Source organism: Amphiura filiformis, chromosome 18 (genome assembly GCF_039555335.1).
Source record: "Amphiura filiformis chromosome 18, Afil_fr2py, whole genome shotgun sequence".
NCBI lineage: Eukaryota > Metazoa > Echinodermata > Ophiuroidea > Amphilepidida > Amphiuridae > Amphiura > Amphiura filiformis.
In genome coordinates this window covers 57,563,925-57,588,373 of record NC_092645.1, presented here as the reverse complement: position 1 = coordinate 57,588,373, position 24,449 = coordinate 57,563,925, and the positions used below count along the sequence as shown (strand labels likewise).

Sequence of the window (24,449 nt, the reverse complement as noted above, 5' to 3'; positions counted from 1 at the left end):
GACGGTCAATTGAAAATTTTGACCTTTCATATTGAAGATATGGATTTTTTCCCAAAAAGACCTTATTTTTGTTTGGTGTTTTGGGGAAAAAAATCCATATCTTCAATACGAAAGGTCAAAATTTTGAATTGATCGTCGGCTTTTTATCCCACCTACATACACTTTAAGTATAAATCATCAGATTTATAAAGTTTACTTCAAGTACTGTTAAATATCAAAATATCAATTTTAATGATTTGCCATAAAATGTGTATTAAATTGCAAATTTCAAAAAATCAAAATTATTTGATATCAGAATGACATTCTTCGTATTCAGAATGCAATTCGATATGTCTGATGTGTTTTTTTTTTTTTTTTTGTTTTTGGTTGATTTGTATGGCGCTTTCAACTACTGAGGTTATTTGCGCCAGTACTCACTCCTTTGTCAAGTTGCACCTGTATAATTCCATTCAGTCACAATACGTATTTTTCTGCTTCACTGCATCATATTTATTTATATCCTCTTCATGCCTAGCTCGTTGATATCTCCTGAGTATCTGCTCGTACACTAAAATCCAGATTGTTCCTCTGTCTGCGTGGTAAAAACCAAACGGTGTCTCTTCAGAGCCACACCAGGCTGAGTCAGCCGAGGAAGGGCTAAAACGTGGTCCAATTACTTTGCATGATCCTACGCTAGCTTGACTTCCTCGCATCCAAGCCTGTTCCCCAGAGCCCAAGTTAGCGTTATCCATCCGACACCACGTGGAGGTTTGGGTTGAGTTGCCCGCGAGCAATTACTTTGCCAGCTCTACGGACCTTGCCGGACATGTCTGATGTGCTCTAATGTCCCAAAATAAATACTGTCCAAACGTTCATACCCCAGCCCTTAAGTCAACAATCATTATGTTGCTCATTTTGAAGAATGCTGGTTAACAAAAAGCAGGTCTTTGTCTCATTTCGTGAACAAAAGTACACATACCATTGTTTCCTTTCGTTTCCTTTATAATCGGTTACCCAACTGAAGCTATAATACCAGCTTTATTGTGATGTCGCACATTGAAAACAGACACTTGTGCACAACCAGAGAAGATCTGATTTAATCAGTTGAGCTGTTTCAATGAGTGTTATCTTGGTTTAATAGCTTTTAATGGGGTTTAAGTCCTGCAAAGGTCGAAATGAATTCTACTGTAGACATGACTGCATCATGATTGGCCCATTATTTGATACAATATTGTACCAAGATGTTTTGCCATGTTCTGTTGGTAATTCATTGGCATCCATTTGTATGCCAGTATTGTACTAAGATTATTTGCTCATGTGCACTGGATTGGCCCAATATCTTCGCGGTAAGAGAGGAACACTACGACTCATCACCGTGTGGTTGAATAGCCATCAAGAGTATTTGATAGCATGGTGACAGACCATGCGCGTATTTAGGGGGGGGGGCTTTTGGGGCTCCAGCCCCGGGGGTAGAAGTAGGGGCGGTAAAAAAAGAAGGGCGGCGGAAGATAAAGGGCGTCAAAAGAGTAACAAAAGAAAAAGGGCGGGACTTTAGGGGCGGCAAAATAATTATGAAGGAAAAAGGGCGAAAAATTATTGAAAATGAAAGAAAGTATACCTTTTTGACTGTCAACAGGGCGACAGCTGTAAGTTATGCGGGTTATTAGGGAGTGTAACACCTGTAAAATGTAACTCGAGAGCCGTCCTGTCTGGAAAAAATTTGGGTCAACCTTTTCGGGCTGTTGCTACAAGGGGCGGCAAAATTTACATTTCAAGTTCTTAGCCCCCACCCCCCCCCCCAAAGTCCAATATTTCTTGCCAAGATTTTACCAATGCCAAGTTGCCAATGGAAACCAATATTGATCCAATTAGTTCATCCACTATCTACTGCTAATAACACACTACTTCATCATATCTACTGCTGATAGCACACTACTTCATCCACTATCTACTGCTGATAGCACACTACTCCATCATATCTACTGCTGATAGCACACTACTTCATCCACTATCTACTGCTGATATTTCATCCACTATCTACTGCTGATAGCACATTACTTCATCATATCTACTGCTGATAGCACACTACTTCATCTGCTATCTACTGCTGATAGCACACTACTTCATTCACTATCTACTGCTGATAGCACACTACTTCATCCACTATTTATTGCTGATAGCACACTACTTCATCCACTATCTACTGCTGATAGCACACTACTTCATCCACTATCTACTGCTGATAACAAACAACTTCATCCTTTATCTACTGCTGATAGCACACTACTTCGTTTATTATCTACTGCTGATAGCACACTACTTCATCCACAATCTACGGCTGATAACACATTACTTCATCATATCTACCACTGATAGCACACTACTTCATCCACTATCTACGGCTGATAGTACACTACTTCATCCACTATCTACTGCTGATAGCACACCACTTCTTCCACTATCTACTGATGATAGCACACTTCTTCATCCACTCTCTACTGCTGATAGCACACTACTTCATCATATCTACTGCTGATGAGCACACTACTTCATCCCGTTCTATTGCTGATAGCACAGTACTTCATCCACTATCTACTGCTAATAGCACACAACTTCATCCACTATATACTCAGTGCTGACAGCACACTACTTCATCCATTATCTACTGCTGATAGCACACTACCGGTACTTCATCCATTATCTACTGCTGATAGCACACTACTTCATCCACTATCTACTGCTAATAGCACACTACTTCATCCACTATCTACTGCTGATAGCACACTACTTCATCCATTATCAACTGCTGATAGCACACTACTTCATCCACAATCTACGGCTGATAACACACTACTTCATCATATCTACCACTGGTAGCACACTACTTCATCCACTATCTACGGCTGATAGTACACTACTTCATCATATCTACTGCTGATAGCACACTACTTCATCCACTATCTATTGCTGATAGCACACTACTTCATCCACTATCTACTGCTGATAGCACACCACTTCTTCCACTATCTACTGCTGATAGCACACTACTTCATCCACTATCTACTGCTGATAGCACATATATACCTCATCCACTATCTACTGCTGATAGCACACTACTTCATCCACTATCTACTGCTGATAGCACACTACTTCATCCACTATCTGCTGCTGATAGCACTCTACTTCATCTACTATCTATACTGCTGATAGCGCACTAAATTTACTTCATTCACTATCTACTGCTGATAGCACACTACTTCATCCACTATCTGCTGCTGATAGCACACTACTTCATCCACTATCTACTGCTGATAGCGCACTACTTCATTCACTATCTACTGCTGATAGCACACTACTTCATCTACTATCTACTGCAGTTATCACAATTCTTCATCATCTTGCTGAGATTACTTCATCAACTATCTACTCATCAGTGGTATGTACGCAAACTTGGGTTTTGTAGCTTTTTGTTTTACAATTATTGGACAAACCTCGGAGTTTTATGCAATTGGATGAATTTAAGGTTTTACAATATTTTGACTGTAAAACCGAGAGTTTTGCACTGAGAGAGTTACGGACGGCTTAATTGAAACGCTCGGCTTTGTGAATTAAATTAACGCGCAGTGGGACCCTGACTGTTAATGTTTGAATCTCAATAGCGCCATACAACATGTACTCATCAATTTTGAATTTATTATAGCGCTATTTTGTGTGGCGCTATTTCATTGCTTCAATGTGAAAATAATATACATCAGATAAAAATAAATAAGATAAATAAAGTGAGTTTTCTTTCATTTCAAAGTGACCTTATTATTTCTGGTTAAAATCCCGGGGTTAAACCCCGGGTTAAACAAACATTCCTAACACACCTAAGGCACCGAATAAGAATTCCCGATTTCATAGTAGTTTCTAATAATTCTTGACGGCCAGGGGCTAAGAGCAAAATATACTGCGCCAAGAAAGTATCCTTACACTTGGAAAAATAATCACAATTTCAAAACTGAACCATATTGGAGTAAATTTGTTTTTGTAATAGATGCACTATCTAACCCTGCACATTATGACACCACATTGAATCCAATGTGCCCTCAAGAAGTAAAGTTACGAGCAATTGAATAGACGAAGGTCCAGTTTTAAATGGACTCAAGTTTTACAATGTAGGGGGCCTACACACATGCGTGACCATTCAGAAAATCGCGAATTAATGTTCCTCTTCAGAGAATGAATGCGAATCGGGTGAATACTGTTTAGGGGGTCAAAAAAGCCTGTTTTCAAGAAAATGGTTGTTTTTATACTTCTAGTTGGTGCGTTTAGGGGGTCATTTTAATGACCCCACTATTTACCTGGCATATTTTGCATATTAGGAACATCACCCAAACATAAATATTGTAAACATGTAATATAAGGGTTTATTTTATCAAAAAAGTCTTGGAAGTGACCCATGTTCCCTAATAAACTTATTTATAATGAAGTATTCCAAAGTAAAATCTAAAAAAAACACCCCAAAAAACAACCCAATAATATCTGACAAATCCCAGAAATTGAGGAGGGAGGGGACGAGAACCAAAGCATTAATTTTTATGGCCTAGGTGTATTCCCGCCCCCCAAACTCAACACAAAAGTTGACAACCATGAGAGTTACCAAATCTTTCAAAGGCCCTCTTTTGCAATGATTTTTCACCAAATTTACCCCCTTTTTCATGCAAAATCGAGGACAAAGTTTGGCCAAAGACAGCCCCTTTTTTGTGGTTTTCAATGACCCGAATTTCAAACACCCCATTTTAAATGATTAGAATTTCAAACACCCCTTATCAATGACACTAAATATTGATATGAAATTTCTGGATTTTCTCAAGTAGGCCTACCCCTTTTATCCAAATTTCGCTGACAGTGCAAGTTAAATAGGGGAGAGTGGGGCAAGTTGAGCCACTTTTTACATTTACTCTTACTACGCTCAAATAAATAAAGCAGGACCCATATGCAGTGTTACAAATGAAACATATGTATGTTTACTTGGTTATGATACCACAAAATTGTAATCAATATATTGCACTTTTTCACAGTGAGACGCCAAAAATCATTTGCAAATTGGCTCAACTTACCCCAACGGTGGGGTAAGTTGAGCCAGTCGCGGGGGCAAGTTGAGCCACCATAGAAATGCACAGTATATGCCATAGCTGTGAAATTCAATTTTGCCTTTTTTTTTAATTGTTGTTTCAGGTATTTATTTCGAAAAATAGTTTGCTATAGAAGTAGTTTGATCTAAATATTGCATACAAGTAATTTCTGACAAGATTTTCCTTTGAATAAAAAAATTTGGGAAATTTCTGCAGGTTTTTCCTATGCTCAACTTGCCCCATGGCCTGCGGCTCAACTTACCCCATATGACCCTTTTTGTCAACAACCAAGCCTCCCGCCTGACTAAAACTTTTTACAGTTGTAAATCGTTTTCTAAAATAGTGTTCATATATCACATCCTCAATACCCAGAATGCTATAATTTTAGCCTTTTTCTTTCTGGGTGAAACATGAAAAAAATTGGTTTTTGCCAAAAGTTCAACAAAAGTGCAAAAAATGAACTTTCTAATGTAGCTTTCTTACCCTATGTGCAAGTGATTCCATATTACACTTGAGAAACCTCTGTTATGTCATATACAAATAAGTGGAACTGCAAAGTAAGATAAGTTTTTAATTTTCTGTCTAGAGGGGGTGGCTCAACTTACCCCCTGGCTCAACTTACCCCACTCTCCCCTACCCCTATTTTGCTGATTTCACTGTCAAATTTCACGGACAGTGCTAATTAAATACCCCCTATTTTGCCAATTTCGCGGTCCTTGCTACTGGTAAAAAAATGACCCCTTTTCCGCGCAATTTGGTAACTCTCATGGTTGTCAACTTTTGTATTGAGTTGGGGGGGGGGCCGGGGTGTATTTTTTTCCTCAAAAGGGTACCGTAAATCCTGCTAATGTTTTGAAATTTCTGGTCACGCATGTGTATTAAAGCATTTGTACACCGGTACACTCAGTGAGACTTGAGTACCCCCCGGGCCCAAGCGTGTGTGTGCGCACCCCGGGATTGACAAAAAAGTATCACTGAAGTTTTAAAAGTTTTCAATTAGTTTAATGAGAAGGCGTGTCCTGCAATTTTAAACATCTCCAATTGGTTCCTACCAATCAATCAAGGAAAACTACGTGTCTGCCCATGCGTATTTGTAGCTCGTATGCTGAGTTGATTCAAGGTCAAAACCAAGTGAACCTTGCTACCTGCTTTATCAAGTCCAAAATAGTAAAAAACGTCAACACTCAGCAACAAATGAATCTTTGCCACGCACTGAGCTAAGTGCAGTACAGATCATCGTGGTATTAGGAATAATTTATAATATTGTCTGCAGCAAGCAACTTAGTTTCGATTTACACCGAGGGAAGATCATATCAATAATATTATAAATGCTACGCCGCGCCGGAAAGTGAACTAAAACAACATCATTATGTGTGTGAACTGTGAAGGGTGAGTAGTGCCAATAGTTTTATGTGCGTGTTTTATACGACGGGGATTCCCAACTCGCTCAAAATAAATAATAGGTATTTATGCATGTACTTCCTCATAGTCATAGCATTAGCATGCAATGCATTTGAGCGAGGAGGAAGTTAGAACATTTCCAGGAACGTACGTGTCTTTGTCTCGCAATTTTTTCAAATTTGCAGCTGAAATCAGCAATAAATTGTACTTGATATAATACAGTAGGTAATACTATCAAACTACATAGGCTAGTAGTCAAGCTAGTCAAGTAAAACCACATAGGGCCTTTCCATTGCATTGTCAGAGTGACTGTGTGCAGATAGATGAGGGATCTGAACTAAAAAAGTTCATAAAGGTAAGTGAAATTTGTGAGCTTGAGCAGACCCATGGAGGGGGTGTATATATATTTTTTTAAGCGGACTTTTTTTCTAGGGGGTGATTTTGTGAAAAGTGAACCTTCTTCCTAAAATTTAGACTTTTTGAGCAAAAAAATGCTTTCAGGGACTTTTTGATACTTTTGAAAATGGGGGGGTTGTGACTGAGGGCACATCCTTCTTTTTTTTTTTTCAAGGGAGACCTTCTCCATCTAAAAATCCTAACAATAATTGTCATGTGTATCTTTTTTGTCCATAAAATATTGTGCTGGGCCAAAGGAAAGGTAAAATTGCAAATTTTTGCATGCTTAGCTTTGTGCACAATGGTCCATCATACAGCAAAATGCCTGTGCTAATGTCCCCTTTGGAAAGGGAGAATGTAAAAATTGTTTAAACTTTTGAGGAAAATTTTGTGTTATTTTGTAAAGTGAAGAGATGAAAGTGATGGTTATGAATGAGGTTAATAACTTTGTATTGCTAAATGTCGGGCATTGTGAAAAATTGGAATATCCCGGGGCAGAAGGACAGTGGTGCAATAAGTATGTGTAATGTGTTAGTACCTGGGGTGCACTATTATGTGGGGGATATGTGTGCAGGTCAAAAACTTGCAAAAGCGTAGTAACTAAAAATAGTATTATTTGTAGAAAAACAGTAAAAACCTTCAGTGTGCTACCAAAGTGATAATATGATGCTGTGTAATAGTAATGAGCCCTGGGGGAGGGTAAAACTAGGGCAGGGGGCCAAAGAAGTTTGGTCAGCCGAAGGGGGGGGGGCAATATTTTGGTAAACCGAGGAGGGGCAAGCAATTTTGGAGAAAAAAATCAAGAAAAATACGACAGCACTAATTTTTTTGGATTAAAAGAATATCATCCTGTTTTGTCAAATGAAACATAGCCAAATCCTAATCCTTTAGTTCCGACAACTAAAGTGAAATTTCATTTTTTGGTCCAAAAACATGCATTTTTAGGGCCTTTTTCGTAAGCTGTGACCGTCGAACAAACTGCACAAGCGCTGCATGGTTGCTGTATCTGCACAGACTGTGATTGGCACTTTTGTTATTGGTCATCCTGTTTTAGCCTTTTGGAAAGGGAAAATGTAAAAATTGTTTATTTTAACAACTTTTGAGGAAAATTTTGTGTTATTTTATAAAGTCAGGCAGCGAGTGGTATGATGGTCGGAGAGAGCCGGCAAAACCGCTCGGCCGTATGGCATTTTCCATGTACTCGGTTAGTTTTGTGGGGTTCATTATTGAACCCCAATGGTTAATAGCTTATATTTATATTATTTATTAACATAGGCCTATTTGTTTGTGATATTTCAAGCATTTTAAAATTTCAAAATAATCCCATTCAATTACACGGTTGACGATGGAAATTTACTGAATTTAGAGAATGCACTCCGCATACCACCTGATAAAGTGAAGAGATCAAAGTGACGGTTATGAATGAGGTTAATAATTTTGCATTCTCTGTTCAATTTTTGGAAAGGGAAAGTGTAAAAATTGTTTATTTTTACAAACTTTTGAGGAAAATTTTGTGTTACAGTATTTTATAAAGTGAAGAGATCAAAGTGACGTTTATGAATGAGGTTAATAACTTTGCATCGGTAATGTGCCGGTTCGATTTTTGGAAAGGGAGAATGTAAAAATTGTTTAAACTTTTGAGGAAAATTTTGTGTTATTTTGTAAAGTGAAGAGATGAAAGTGATGGTTATGAATGAGTTTAATAACTTTGTATTGCTAAATGTCGGGCATTGTGAAAAATTGGAATATCCCTGTGGGCTACTACACCCCTCGGGATATTCCTCTGTTCCAAAGCCAAAATGTTTAGATTTTTCACAATGCCCTCCAAATAAACGATACACAGTAATTAACCTGTAAATATTAACCTAATAATAAATTGATATAGTTTACAATATAAGAACTAAATACTTCCATTTTGCCCTTTTTTCTTGAGCTGAAATAATGGGTTGCAGATAGTCCAAAAACCTAATAAAATTATTAATAAATCCTAATCCTAACCCTAACCCCATTGTTTATTTATGACTTTCATGAGTGTTGAGTGATCCTGTTTTTTAAAACAACACTTAAGTTTGGAATTGTAAAATTTTACCAAAGTACCTCCTTTAGCTCCTTTTTCTCCCATTTGCATTACAGACAGTGCCACTTTAAATAGCACCTTATTTTGATGATTGTATAGTCTACATTACATGTAAGGCTAATGGAACTCGATTGTTAGTTTCCTATTGACCGCCCGCGTCACCTTTTCAATTTGACCAAAACTTTCATTATTTTCATTAAAAAGCCAATTATCTGAAAATTGAGATGGAAATAATCAAAATTGATACTTTCAAAATGGCTGACATCCCCTGCTGATCATAATGAGCAGTTTTTCTTAGTTGTAGGGGTAGAGGATGTAGTAAATAATGGAAATTTAAGGATTACCTCATCATGTTTCTAGTGATTACAAAATTGCCAATTTCTTTTCATTTTAATAAAAACAAATTCAAATCTTTTCTCAATCTGTTGCAAAATGTCTGTAAAGATGATCTAAGCATTAATACCTGTTTTGAGATGGTCTTTCATCAACAATATACTTTGGTACTGGTGGGGTACCTAAATTTGGAGAAAGCTGTTCATAAAATCATTGATTTTGTTGATATAATGGATAATGAAAAGAGACCGAATAATGAATAATGAAATAGCGACCTCGTCCTTTCTTTCAAACATCCAATCGGAAACTAATAATCGAGTTCCATTGGCCTAACACTAGAAAAATATATCACTGTTTCCATGATATTTAGAATGATCATGGTAAACCAAGCTATAGTTTTGAGTACAAGGCCCTGAGGACTTCATAATGGTATACCAATATTGAATGTTTGTAAGTACAATGGAAAGAATATTTTCATGAGGTGAAATATGGACTGTTCCATTCAACAAGGCTTTGCCGAGTTGAATGGAACAGTTCATATTTCACTTTTGACCATGCCTTCCGCGTGCGCGCATTCGATGCGACGGAACAGTTCACGCAAACGAAACTGCCATAGCGTGATTTCCCGCTGCTGTAATTGGTTAGCTCGATTTTAGCCTATTCGATTTTTTTGAGGGGCAAAATATAAGTTGTGCTTAAATTGGTCGTGCTGTTCACTCAGGATAGAAGCTGGAGAGTCAAAACGTCAAATGAACAAAGAACATATTAATGAAGTATATAAAACAAATATATACTGCCTTCATTTGAAGTTCTGGTTAAAACTATGGTCCCTCGTTGAGATCAATTAATACTATTTTCCTTTGGGGCTGCGCCCCTCAGGAAAATAGTATTATTGATCTCACCTCGGGGCCCATAGTTTTAACCAGAACCTCTCATGGCAGTATATATTTGTATACTATTGGCGTCTGTCAGCATTGTCATGGTAGCGCGCCAGTGCAATGGAAAATGTGTACATCCATATCAAAACGATGCACTTGTCGGCTGCTACATGTGTCTCATTTCACTTAACTAGCTTAGAATAAATACCAGACTCATCTCAAGTGGAGGTCACTTCAAATCATCTCCAAAGTCACATATGGTCAAGGAGTGTCCTCTATTCCTAAAACATGCGACTTGGGAATGATTTGAAGTGATCTCCACTTGAGATGAGTCTGGTATTTAATCCTAGCTATTATGTAAAAAGAGACACATGTAGCAGCCGACAAGTGCATCGTTTTTGATATGGATGTACACAAATAGACTATTGCACTCAATGCACTGGCGCGGAGTGCATGTAATAGTCTTTTTCTATAAATAGCAAAAATATTCAATAGTAATTGACCAATCAAATGATAAGATTCTTTGTATGAGTTATATAATTGATTATAATTATTTTCTTAGCATAATTTTATTCTATTCTAAATCTTGTCAATGTTGATCATTGATACAGCCCATGACTGCCTGATAGCACCGTCACCATTGACATGAACACACAATGGGTGATGAGTTCTTCTGCCAGAAAACAGGCCACTGGGTATCTGCATCAGATGAAGGAGTCACCAATGGTGTATCACATCACCAGGTAAATAAATTGAAATATTTCACAACATAATACCAAATTTGTTGGCCAGAATTGTCTAGAATTGACTACAAATCCTACATGTAACTTTCCCCCTAAACAATGGTCTTTTTGCCAAACAATTACCCATAAGAAAGTGATTGTGTACCAAATTGGACCCCCTAAACAAGTTAACTGAAATATGATGCACAGTCACGCTCAGGCTTAGGGGCTATCATTTTCTTCGGAAGGGGGGTTCCCAAATTTACTAAAAGTCGGCGTCAATAAAATTGTGCTCCCCCTGTTTCGGCAACAAAAATTTTATGACCCCTACACCACCGATACACTTTATCCCCTAAACAGGCTAAAATTGTATTGAAATCAGTCTTTTTGAATAAAATAAACACAATCTCTGTGGTCATCATGTGACTCCCTACACTTTGGTCATCAAAAATTTTATGACCCCCAGTATATTTGGGACCCCCCTTCGAAAGAAAATGATAGCCCCTTTATACATGTTTCAAGGTCTCTCAAAATACACACATTATGTGTTCTTTCATGAAAAACAACCCTTTTACACATTTCATTTGGACCTAGGCCAGCAATTCTCAAACTGGCTCACGACCCTTTTGGTGTTGCGAACCATTTGAAAAAGGGTCACAAGCAAAAGCCTTATGAAAAAAATTCATGAAGCTAGGATTAGGCCAAAAAAAAACATGTTTGTTTCCTGTAGCAGGTCAAAAAAGTCAAATGCGAAATGTGTTTTTTTATTTTTATTTTTTTATACTCCATAATGTCTTCAAATGAAAAAAAAAATTCTAATGCGCAAAATAAACCGTCAAAAAACGTAATTTGTGCGCACTACAGGAAACAAACTTGGTTTTTTTGCCTTATAAACGTAAACATCAACACAAATTTAACAATTCCGACTAAAAATGGGGTGTTTGGGGTGTATGGATTTCAAGGTAATAGCCCACATACATAAATTCTCCATTTTGTTTGCAGATAATGGACACCAATCAGAAAGAAGCTCAGCTTCCACGTGCGGAAGATCTACAATTTGCCGCACAGCTTCTGGGCATCTCCCTTGGTGCAGCAGAGGTTCTGGCACATAGGCGTTTACAACAGAAAGTTGTCAAAGGCACAGGTGATGCACCAGGTGGTTCTGCATCTAGAGGAGAAAGACATGACGAAGCAGGTGGTAGTAGTAATCAGCAATGGAATAAAACAGTTTCAAATGATGTGGCACAAAGAGGAAGATCTGCCAGTAGTCTGAATGATATAAACTCAAAAGATAACAGTAGAGGTCAAAGGTCAAGGAGTATAACCCCAATTAGGGTGAAGCTTGAATATAAGGACGGTCAGAGTGGAGACTCGAAGCAGGGAGGATCATCAAGAGATAGAAATGATACTAGCCCTTCAGGGAGTAAAAGTGGACATAGCAGGAAGGATAGAAGCAGAAGTGGTTCAAAGGACCGCTATAATAGAACTGTTGAGGCTAGACCAAGAAGGTCTAGAAGTAGAAGTACTTCAAAGAACAGACAGAACACATCTAGACCTAGGAGGTCTAAGAGTCCAAGTCCTGCAAGAAGCAGAGCAGGAAAGAGCACAAATAGTCAGAAAGTGCATAATAGAAGTCCACAAAACAGGCGACAGAGATCTCAAAGTAGGAGCCCATCTACGGGCAGATCAGGACAGAGTTCAAGTGTTGGAAAACTCAAAAACAAAAGTCCGAAAAGGAGCCCTAAAAAGAAAAGTGCTAAATCTGGGCATGGTAAATCTGACAGCAAATCTCCAGATCATAACAAATCAAAATCATCAAAAAGATCTGGAAGCAGAAGTCCTGTAGGAGACAGGAAGTCCAGAAGTCCTGTGAAGAAAAGAGGAACTGTTAGTCCTAAAAGTAAACCAAAAGGTTCATTAAGTAGAAGCCCAGTAAAAAATAAGAGTGATTCAAGTAAAAGGCTCAAATCTAGCTCTAGCAGCAAGAGCCCTCCGAGGAACAAGACTTCCAAGCCTGATGCGTCTACTTCTGTGCAAAGACCTTCCAGTAGAGATGTTGTTGGAAGAAATTCATCAAATGACAGATCTAAAAGACAAAGAAGCTATAGTCCAGCTGGGAAAGCAAATAGGTCACTTTCAAAAGACAGATCTAAAAGGTCCACCAGCAGAAGTCGTTCCAGAGAGAGATTGAGGAAAGGTAGATCAAGAAAATCTGCAAGCCCTGGATCAAATTCCAAGCCTAGATTTAAAAGGTCTCATAGCAGAAGTCCTGTTAGAAAACAACAAAATGGAAGGAGATCAAAAAGCAGAAGTCGCAGCGTGGAAAGAGGTCCAATGATTGGAACCAGGAGACCGTTTAACAGAAGCCTTGTTAGAAGAAGCCCTTCCAGGATTCTCAATTTTAGATCTCGAAGGTCTGTAAGCCCAAGGCGAAAACCCATATTTAGGGCAAAGAGTAAGAGCCCAATTGGAAGGAGTTCTAATAGCAGACCTTTCTATAGATCTAAAAGGTCCTTGAGTAGAAGTCCCAGGAGGAGACGAAGTCTGAGTAGAAGTCCCAGGAGACGAAGCCTTAGCAGGAGTCCATTGAGGCGAAGTCTGAGCCGAGTCCATTGAGACGAAGTCGGAGTAAGAGTCCAATAGGAAGAAATCGCCAGAATCGAAATCCTGCATGGCGTAGACGTTCTGTAAGTCCAAGAAGAAGGTTTCAAAGATCTTTCAGCAGAAGTGTATCAAGAGGAAGAGCTGGGCCAAGTTCAAGGAGATCAAGGAGCTTGTCAAGAGACAGATCAAGTCCCAACCAGAGATTTGAAAGATCAAGAAGTTTGAACACTCTAAGACAGAGACTGAAAAGTTTCTCTAAACCCCAGCGTTATTCAAGTGATGATAGCTTGGATGGTAGCTCGTCTTACAGTCCTAGAAGGTCCCGAGAAAGAATGCGAAGCAGGTCAGGATCGGGATCAGATTATACCAGAAGTGATAGCTATTCCAGTGACAGCTTTGGTTGGGGAAGTCCTGTCTATATCAATTCCAGGTTCAGTAGTCGAAGTTCTTCAAGAAGTCTACGAAGATCAAGATCTAGAAGTAATAGTTTTTCCAGAAGTAATAGCTTCTCTAGATATGGAACACGCTCACCTGAACGTGGTAGAAAATTCAGAAGCCGTAGCCATGATAGACCAGGACCAAGAGTCATGAGGCGCTCTCGTAGTAGAAGCCTTTCCAGAGATAGAGGAAGGCCAAGGCAGAGATTAATCTCTAAGGCATACAGTACAAGTAGTTCTAGAGAAAGAGTGATATCACAAAATTCAAACTACAGGTCTAGAAGAAGTACTAGTCCAAGTCCTAATAGCAGAAAGCGCAGTACTAGTTCCAGTCGTAGATCTAGGGTGTCTCCAAGCACTAGCCCTGCAAGAAAGAAGACACTGGAAAATAGATCTGCAGTCAAATCTGAAAGCAGGAGCTCTTCTGCAAATGGTAGAACCTCACATACAGATACAGCTTCAAAAGGACATGTTTTTGGCATTATGTCGAAACCATCAGAAGCTGAGAAAATTAAAAGTGATGCCATTGCAAAAGGAATCAAGTCCATTCGTCAAAATGTGGAGAACAATACTGTAAAAGTTGCAGATGGAGATAAGAGGACTCTGGACTCGTCATCGTTGACAAAGGAGCAGAATGACAGTGTTACCAGTGGTATAACAGAGAACTCTGGAGTGGAATCACAGAAGAAGACTACACAAGAAAAGCTGATGGAGACATTGATGAGACTACAGGAACTAGAAGACCAGCAGAAAGCTCAGGTAAGTTACATTAGGCTAATGAAATGAAATGATTAGTTTCCCGTCACATTTTTTTAGTGAAATATGAGGTCATGATTTCATTATATTCATTATTTTGGAAAATTTTATTATTGTCAAAACTTTCATTTACATGGCTATTACCTATATTGTTGATGAAAGGCCATCTCAAAACAGGTATTAATGCTTAGATCATCATTACAGACATTTTGCAACAGATTGAGAAAATATTTGAATTTGTTTTTATTAAAAGGAAAAGAAATTTGCAATTTTTGTAATCACTAGAACCATGATGAGGTAATCCTTAAATTTCCATTATTTACCACATCCTCTACCCTTACAACTAAGAAAAACTGCTGATTATGATCAGCAGGGGATGTCAGACATTTTGAGAGTTTCAATTTTGATTATTTCCATCTCAATTTTCAGAAAATTGACTTTTTTATGAAAATAATGAAAGTTTTGGTCAAATTGAAAAGGTGATGCGGGCTGGTGACGGGAAACTAATAATTTCATTACATTGGCCTTATAAGAACTTCTTGAAGGCACTGTCAGCAATCCCTGTGAAAGCTTTAAATATTTAAAAGTAGGATTTACAAGAATTAGTCTGTAAAATTCTCATTACATATTTTAAAATGATACATAAAATGCAGAACACAGCAGGGCTGAAAACGCAAACCTCCAAATTGACTATATTGGGAATTGTTATAATTTGTAGGTCATATTTTTGGTCTATTTTAGTGTATGTCAGACTATATATACTTCTTAATACACAAATGCAAAAATCACACTTTGGGCATAGATTGATAATCTATGCTTTGGGTGGTTTTTTTTAAGAATTTATTTTACTGATTGTGCCTTCCTTTTTTTTAAAGGATAATCACTAGAGTGTTCAATTTGTATTTTATTGTATTGTATTGTATTGCATTGCACTGTGTTCTGGTTATAAAATGTTTGGAACTGTAGATCAAATTTCAATGGGATTTTTCATCATCCTGTACTATGTAGCCAGGTATATATGTGGTAATATGAAACATTTCAAAAACATTATTTTGGTTCCTGTGTAGGGTGAATTCAGTGACAAGTGATATTATTTCAAGAATGTATACAATTGGTAATAATTTTTGAATGACAATTTTTTGTGAAGCAAAGTTAAATCCTGGATCTGTGGCACTTCTTTTGTCATTAATTTCAACGGCAAAAATAAATACACGCAAATATGTTCTTTTAACATAGGTCTATAAGAAAACTCAAAATTGCAAAATTAAAATGTAGTTCAAAATCAGCAAAGCGCAAAAAATGACATGCACGAAAATGACCACTTTTACTGTTTTAAATTGTGCAAAACCTCAAAATATACAAAAGATCAAATGGCTACAACTTTCAGTTCCTGTAACTTTGTAATTAATTACAGCATATTATCTAGTTTCACTTTCAAACAAATATTATATACTAGTATGTTTATGAGTACAATGGAAATAATATTCTAATGATGTGAAATATGGACTGTTCCATTCAACGAGGCTTTCAAGGCTTCATCTTGCCGAGTTAAATGGAACAGTTCATATTTCATTGAATGAAAATATTCTTACCATTAAAAGAATATAAACATTCAATATTTGTTTTATATACAACTCATATAGAAATTCCTTTTTGTTCCACTTAATTTCATAAACCACCAGGAAAACAAAATAAATTAAAAAAATATCTCAATTTAGAAGCAACACCCATAATAATGGCGAGATGACTTGGTCACCGCGAGCGCTACATGCTTGTGTTTGTCAGCGTTGCCATGATAGCTGCGCACGAGTGCAATGGAAAATGGACTACTCCCGGGGGTGCCACTCATATACCATTGCATGTTGTCATCACTGACCAGACACTTTTATTTTTCACCCAAAACACTGACATGCCCAAGGGCTGAAAGGTAACCCTTACCACTGACCTGCTATGAAAAAAGGATACCCAAATCACTGACCACAGCCATGGTGCAAACAAAGGTACCCATATCACTGACCTTACATGTCCCAATGACCCTTTTCACTGACGAAGGTAGAAAGCAAGTAGAAACCCGGGAGTAGAAAGCAAGAAACATCAGCAAAAGCGATGAAAAACGTGATTGCATTTTCTTAATAAGCGTAGCTATTTAGGCCTACCTTTGATTTCAGTGCTGAATCCGGGCGAATCCATGATCCGCGCTAAGCTCTGAAATCTGAAATATAAAGCACTTTTTTCCCGTTTAACCCGGTTTTGGCGCGGGTGACAAACAGCGATGGCAAATGTCACTTCACGATTTCCAAAAGGCATGGTTCCTGTCATATCTGGTTCAGCAGTCAAGCGTATGTCGTAATCCATTCCGATTACACAGTATCTGTACCTTGTACAAAATTCGTAGTCTCTACGCCCGTCTATACGCAGCCCGCGCGGCAGCATGCACAAACATCACCGAGTTTTAATCATGGTACAAGACCGGGCACAAGACTAATATATTACACTTACAGACCCGGAAGTAAGAAGTTGTTTACAATCAGGAACGAAAACAGCGGCTGACGTCAAATGCTGGACTTTGATTTTTCATGAACCCAAAACGCCGACATATCTATTGTAAAAAAGGTACCCTTTTTTCCAGAAAACACCAAAATTGAGACCCTTTTCGCGTCCCGCGCGGGCGGTGGCCTATGCTTAAAAAGATACCCTTTTACCGCGAAATTTTGGTCGGTGATGACTTCATTGACGGTTCAACTGGCACCCCCGGGGGACTACTGCACTCGGGCGGAGTGCAATAGGTCACCCCGGTCATCCGGGTACTTATTTCACATGACGCTACAGTCGGCTACACTTACGCTTTTCAACCCACAATAGATCGTGCAGCTGAGCGACTTCTTGAAGACTTGTATAGCAGAGCTCATTCAGTTGTTTACGTTCTGTTTTGACCTCGAATCGAGCAAATTTCTCAGCCGATTTCGGTAAAATAAAAGTTAAATACTTGGCGAAAATTGCATTTTATGTGAAGCTGAACACATGAACATGTAGAGGAGAGTCTTTATTTTTGTTGTTGGCTGGAGGCCCCATGTTGAGAAGTTAAAGAAATGGTAGTATTTTGGTCGATTTGAAAAGGGACAAACCACAGAAAACTACAAATTTGACTTCTGAATCGGATTTGTTGTCAACGGAGGTCAACGGCTTGTGACGTCACTCCGGGGTCACCTATAGTCTTTTTTCCCTAAAAATAGCAAAAATAGTCAATAGTAATTGGCCAGTCAAATGGCACAGATCTTCAGTGTACGAGTTACATACTGAATAATAAAGTGATTTAGGTGCCCAAGGCATTGTGTAGTTCAAATACGGTAAACAAATTAATGGGAAATTTCATCTTGCAGATCTGAGAGGCTGTCTAACAAGTGTCAAGGATTAACTTTGACATTTGTGATGCGATCAAGCAAAATCAGTCGGCACTCGGAAATATTGATTTTGAGATATAGCCAAACAACGCAAATATTTCCTTTAGTTTTCTGTTGTTTTGGAAACTCTTTAATTGCTCATAATTATCTTTGGAACTGGTTGTTCAATTTCAATGGGAGTTTCTGCAAAATACAGCTTTGTAAATGCTTTTTACTATCATATAAAAAACTGAAAATTTGATATTTCCGAGTTCCGACTGATTTTGCTTGATCGCATCACATTTTCAGGACAAAATTACTGGGAGTTGTGCATGTAGACTGCTGCTTGTCTACAGAGTATCATTGTGGCTTGCCCTAAGTTGTCCAATGATATATACTGCGCCAATAAAGTATCCTTACACTTGGAAAAATAATCACCATTTCAAAACTGAACAATATTGGGGTAATTTTGTTTTTTGAATAGATGCACTATCTAATCCTGCATATTATGACACCACATTGAATCCAATGTGACTTCAAGAAGTAAAGTTACAAACATTTGATTAGGTCCAGTTTCAAAAGTGACATACTGGCCTATTCAAAACTCACAGACCACAAATCTGGGTTGAGAGTGGTGAATGGCTAATTTATGCGTTTGGCTTTTATTTAAAACAAAAGGAACTGAAACAAAAGAACTGACAAATAAAATGAAAGTTATGAAAAGTACAGAGAAGTAAAAACTGAAATAAAAACTGCTTTAAATAACGCTTCATTGAAGAAACTGTGTATTGCGCTTGTTAAATCTTTTTGCGCCTTGTATAGGCCAGTTTGTCACTTTTAAAACTGGAGCTTCGTCTATTCAATTGCTTGTAACTTTACTTCTTGAGGTCACATTGGATTCAATGTGGTGTCATAATGTGCAGGATTAGCTAGTGCATCTATTAAAAAAACAAAATTACCCCAATTTAGTTCAGTTTTGAAATGGTGATTATTTTTCCAAGTGTAAGGATACTTTATTGGCGCAGTATAGTTGTGTGCATTTTGACAATGCTTGGTTTGTGTAATACTTTTGTAGTTGAAACCCTCTATTTCATTTTGTTTCATTTCTTATAAACAGGATGATGAGTTGAAGAGAGTGAAGGAAGCACTGCTAAAGAAACGCAAGATGAAAGAAGGAGTAGAAACATCAGTACCAGTCAAGGTAAAGAAAGAAGTAAGTTTGATTTCTTGTCTAAAAAGTAATAATATAATAATTTTGCACCAAAATTTGTATGATATTAAACCCTCTGACAATTTTTGTGTTGCCCTCCCCTGACCGACCCGATTTGTGCAAACTTTTTGATTTAGTCGGCATTGATATAAAAGCAAGAAAAATCACCATTGCTGGACTAAAATGTCATAGTCTAACCAAATAGAAAATCAGGAAAATATGCAATTTTCTTGGTTTTTTTTTTTTAGGAGCGTGGTTAGGGGACTTTCGTTGTTAATCTTTCTTGAGAGAACTGAGTAGATAACTTGGTAACTTGGTAACCAAGAAAAAACAAGTCCTACTCATCCAATTATTTATTTGTATTCAGAATTGTTATGCTCTTCTTGCTTCAGTGTCTTCCATTTTAGTATACATGTGGATATTGCAAGTTTCAAGTATGTCTGTATCTAGAGTCAAGGGTGAATATGGCTGATAGTTATTGAAAAATTTTGCACACTTGGGTGAAAATAGACAGCCAACAGTGTGTTTTCTTGTCTTTTACAACACAAAATATATAGACTGTTCATTGTAGATTTGACATGGTTGAGTTGGTATACATAGAGAGAGAAAACAAACACATAAACAACCACCTGATCATATCCAAAAATTTTGATTTCCCCCCCCCCCTAAAGATGATAAAAGTTGATTTTATCAAACAATATTATTTACCTAATAGAGGCTTACCACGTGAACAATCTTATTCCAAGTTTAGAGGTTATTATGTCCAACGGTTTTGATTTAAAAAAATTTTTGTGTATCCCAGCGGCCAATAGAACAGTGAATCCATGCTTGTGGATGGTTATATATACCGGTACTCACAATCAGGGATAGTGCAAGCTCAAAAATTGATTGAGGGTCCAATTGATTTTTCCCTGCAATACCCAAATTTAAGGGTCCAATGAGAATTTTAAGGGGTCTGAATTTGAACTTTGAAAATACTTTTTGTAAAAGCATTTTGTATTTCATGAGCAACCAGAAGTAGATCGTAACTTATTAAGATTGATGTTATTGCATTGTTATTTTATTGACCGGTTATTTTCATGATTTTGGCATTATTCTGAAGATAACTTTCTGTGTCATAATTGGTTCCTTTTTTGTATCGACAATGACGAAATTTTATTATGAGCAACTCGGCAAAGGATTTACATGATTTAAGCTTCAGTGCATTGTAAAATTTAAGGGTCCTGTTGGTCAATTTAAGTAAATTTGGTTGGTCAATTGTAATCTAAGGGGTACTCCAAACCATCCAAAACAAAAAAGTAAAGGGTCCCAGGATGCGCCAGATGCGCAATATTGTGACCCCTGCCCACAATGTTACTGTTTCTTGGTATACCGTACTCTCTCAACAACAAAAATACAATTTCAGGTTTAAAATTTTTCTGAGGTTGTGATGGTATTAAAGCAACACTTCGGTTTCTGAAAATGGCATTCACAAGACATTAATGGCTTATAACTGTTTCTGATTTGAATTTTACAGCAGCCTGCTGAGATTTTAGAGATCACTGGACCATCATTGGGTAGCAACATAAATCCACCAGGAGTATCATGTCCTTCAACATCAGTCCCTGAGGAAGTGTCACCGAATGCCACCTCACAGAATGTCACTATGCTACAACAGGAAGACTTTGTACATTCTGTGACAGGAAAACATGACAGACCTGCAGGACAGTTGCAGGATGCTACAGGACAAGTGTTGGACAAAACAGACGTGCAGGACAGAAGAGGACAGGTGCAAAATACAACAGGACAAATGAAGGACAGTACAGGACAAGTAAAGGACAATATGGGACAAATTCAGGACAGTACTGGACAGATCAGTGGTAAAACTGGACAAATGCAGGACACTGCAGGTCAGGAGAGAGTTGGGACAAGACAGATCCAAGATACTACGTTGCGACACGTGCAGGAGAGTACGGGACAGAGGTCAGACATAGCCAGACCGACACAGGACATGCAAGGACAAATTCCATTACCTCAGCAGGGAATGTATTTCCAGCCCAGTATGGGACAGTGGATCATGCAGCCAGGTAAAAAACACTTTTCCTCTTACATATTGTAAAGGATGCCTAAATATAATATCCATCTTGAATTTTGAAGAAACCAGTCAAAATTAACCAAATGTATATATTTCAGACTTAACAAAATATTCTTGCATGTAAATTTGTATAAACACAGTTGGTACTGTGTAATATTAGATAGGCATTTTATACATTTCAGACTTTACAAGTATTCATGAATGTAAATTTGTATAAACATCCTTATAGTACTCCATAATTGGTTCTAATATTAGAGAGTATTTGACCTGCATGATTCAAAGGTTTCGTCTACTTCTCAGAATTTCTTCAGCTATTTTCCCACTAAAGACTTAATATAGAGTTCAAAAATTAGCAAATTATTTGAGGCCCAAGTAATTTAAGCTTTATTTGTAAAAACTTTTAAAAATGCGATTCCTGTTTTATCCTGCAATGACCTGCAAGTCTGTTTGCGTCTGCAAGTAGTTAAGCTACAATCCTGACAAAAAAAGCTGACACCCTTGCTCAAAACAATTAAAATATGTTTTGTATTGAAAGTATGAATGCCAATGAAAGAAATCTTATATTTGAAGTACAGACTCTACTTATATTTGAAGTACTGACTCTGCCCTGTATTGTATCCATCCACTTCCCTCATCCTCCCCTTTCCAACTCACCCCTCTCTTCCCATCTCCTCCCCTCCATCACCTTGTTTTCCCCTCTCCTCCCTCCCCCATATTTTTATTTTGGAGGATCTCATGGAGCTGCTGACAACATAGCTTTAACCAATTATAATTCGGGGAGCAGGGGTAGTGATTCACCAAAGTAAAAAAAGTGGGAACATTTTTTCAGTTTTCAAGATTTTAATTTTTCTAATAATAGCTTTCTTTTTATTTCTGCAGATGGTATGGTAGTGTGGCAACCTTTTACCCAGCCGTACCAGCACTCACAGGCTATGTATATGCAACAGAATGGCTCAGGTCAATGGCAAGCACCTCCTAATCAAAGTAATGACCAGCTGGGTCCAAACCAGATGGTGCAATACCCTGACCAGGGCACTGGTCAACCTGTATATTATCAGCATAGTGGTGGACACTGGCAAATGATGGGAGGGTCAGAGATGTGTAATTCTGGTGGAAATGCTCAGAGTTCTGGTTCTGTTACAATACCTACACCAAATCAGCCTTCTGAATACCCTCCATTGCCTCCGTCTGTTGGACCAACAGAGCAACCACCCCTTCCTAGTTCAACACCACCTCCTAATGATAATGCAAGTGTGGCAGATGATACATCTGCAAATGAAGCAAAAGGTCAAAAACATTCCAGAGAGAGTTTGCCACCTAATGAATCCCCATCACAGGAAAATCAACAGCATTCATCTTCACATGAAGATAAGAGTCAGAAGAAACGCGCAGCATCCTCCTCACACAAAGAGCGACTATCCTCACATGCGGCTGGGAAGCAGAAGCTTCCAGAACAGACAACGTCAGATAAACAACAGCATCCTTCACCACATAAAGAGCAACATTCATCCTCACCTGTGATTGATAGTCCGAAGCTTTCTGAAGAGTCAACTTCTTCAGAACATAAGCAGCAGCGTCTGTCACCACACAAAGAGCAACGTTCGTCTCAACAACATGTGGCTGGGAGTCAAACACTTTCAGAGCAGTCAAGTGCGTCATCACCTGAACAGCAGCGTCCATCACATCCCAAAGGGCGACACGCATTTTCAAATGTGGCCAAAAGGCTTCAGAAGTTGTCGGAAGAATCAACTCTGGTATTAGATAAACAACCACAGTCTCATAATAAACAACAAAATCAGACATTACCACAGAAGCTTTCAAAACAGACAAGATCTTCACAAAATGATAAACAGCAACATCAGACATCACTTCAGAAAGAGCTTTCAGAAAGAGGGAGATCTTCATCACGCGAGGAGGAGCAAGATGATAATACCTCAAGACGTCACTGTAGTAGCTCATCAGAAACAAGGACCGAGAATGCAGGCGGATCCTTGTCCACAGGTGGCAAGCAGGGAAGGCAGTCCTCAAAGACAAGATCAGGACAAGTGGAGAACAAGTATGGACGAGAAGAAACATCAAAGGCAACTACAAAACAAGAAGAGTCAGCCAAGAAGGTAAGACTCACTTCTTAGATTGATTGAGGTGTGCGTGTGCAGGCCCGTGCACGCAGGGGGGTGAGGGGTGCGTCGCACCCCCCCAAATTTGGAAAAGTATGCAAAAAGTCCCAAAATTAAAGAATTTGCGAGCGTAGCGAGCAAAAAAATCAGGGTTTTTACGCTTTTTGGGTCAAAAAAGGTCCACATTCTGTCCATTTTTCACAAAATTGTCCCCCTACCTTGAAAAAAGGTCCACTTTTTCAAAATCAGCACCCCCCAAATGAAATCCTGCGTACGGGCCTGTGCGTGTGTATAGATATTGGACCAAAAAAGTATATCGCAGAGCTTCCATGCATTCTTTTTGCAGTGCGTATGACTGTGATGTTAGGTACACGTTGGCAAGTCGGAACTCTCTACATATATTTGTTACACATGAGGAGCAGTGGCGGCACCAGGAATTTTTTTTCGGTGGGGGGGGGGCATGGGGGGCAAAGTGAATTTGTGGGGTTTTGCCTCAAAACTGGGGGGACAAGAAAAATGTTTGTAAGCGCCGCCACTGATGAGTAAAAAAATAGTGTACCATCAGCATTTTGATAAAACACCTGAAGTTGATGTTTGCAGTATATTACTAGTATGAGTGTTGCAAATATGTGTTGCAATATGCACATAGCACTTAGTGAGTGTAGTTGGCACAAGACATCACATACATATCACAAGTAAAAAAAAAGAAAGTAAACAAGTAAGCATGGGAGCAATGTGGGAAAATAATCTGGTGATACCTTCCCCTCCATGTCCAGGGGCGTAGATTTCTTGTGAACATTGGGGGGGGGGTATGGGGTGGAATTTTTTTTCTTGAAGTAATGTGAATCCAGCACCTTTTGGTGACAAAAAAAGTTTATGGTACAAATGCGCGCGGAAATTTTTCAAATTAGCGCAAATCACAGAAAAATGTCACTTTTGGGGCTAAAATGGCAAAAAATGATGTTAAC

General features: G+C 38.3%; 1 protein-coding gene across 1 annotated transcript in view; it reads left to right on the top strand.

Annotated features, from left to right (window-relative positions):
• The first annotated feature begins 10,837 nt into the window (after positions 1 to 10,837).
• The window catches only part of LOC140139249 (uncharacterized), an 81,212-nt gene continuing 67,600 nt past the window's right edge, over positions 10,838 to 24,449 (top strand). The window contains exons 1-6 of the mRNA XM_072161029.1: positions 10,838 to 10,924; positions 11,906 to 13,321; positions 13,483 to 14,703; positions 19,198 to 19,293; positions 20,807 to 21,356; positions 22,244 to 23,478. Of these exons, the coding sequence (XP_072017130.1) occupies positions 10,838 to 10,924; positions 11,906 to 13,321; positions 13,483 to 14,703; positions 19,198 to 19,293; positions 20,807 to 21,356; positions 22,244 to 23,478 (4,605 nt within the window). The remainder of the gene's footprint in view (positions 10,925 to 11,905; positions 13,322 to 13,482; positions 14,704 to 19,197; positions 19,294 to 20,806; positions 21,357 to 22,243; positions 23,479 to 24,449) is intronic.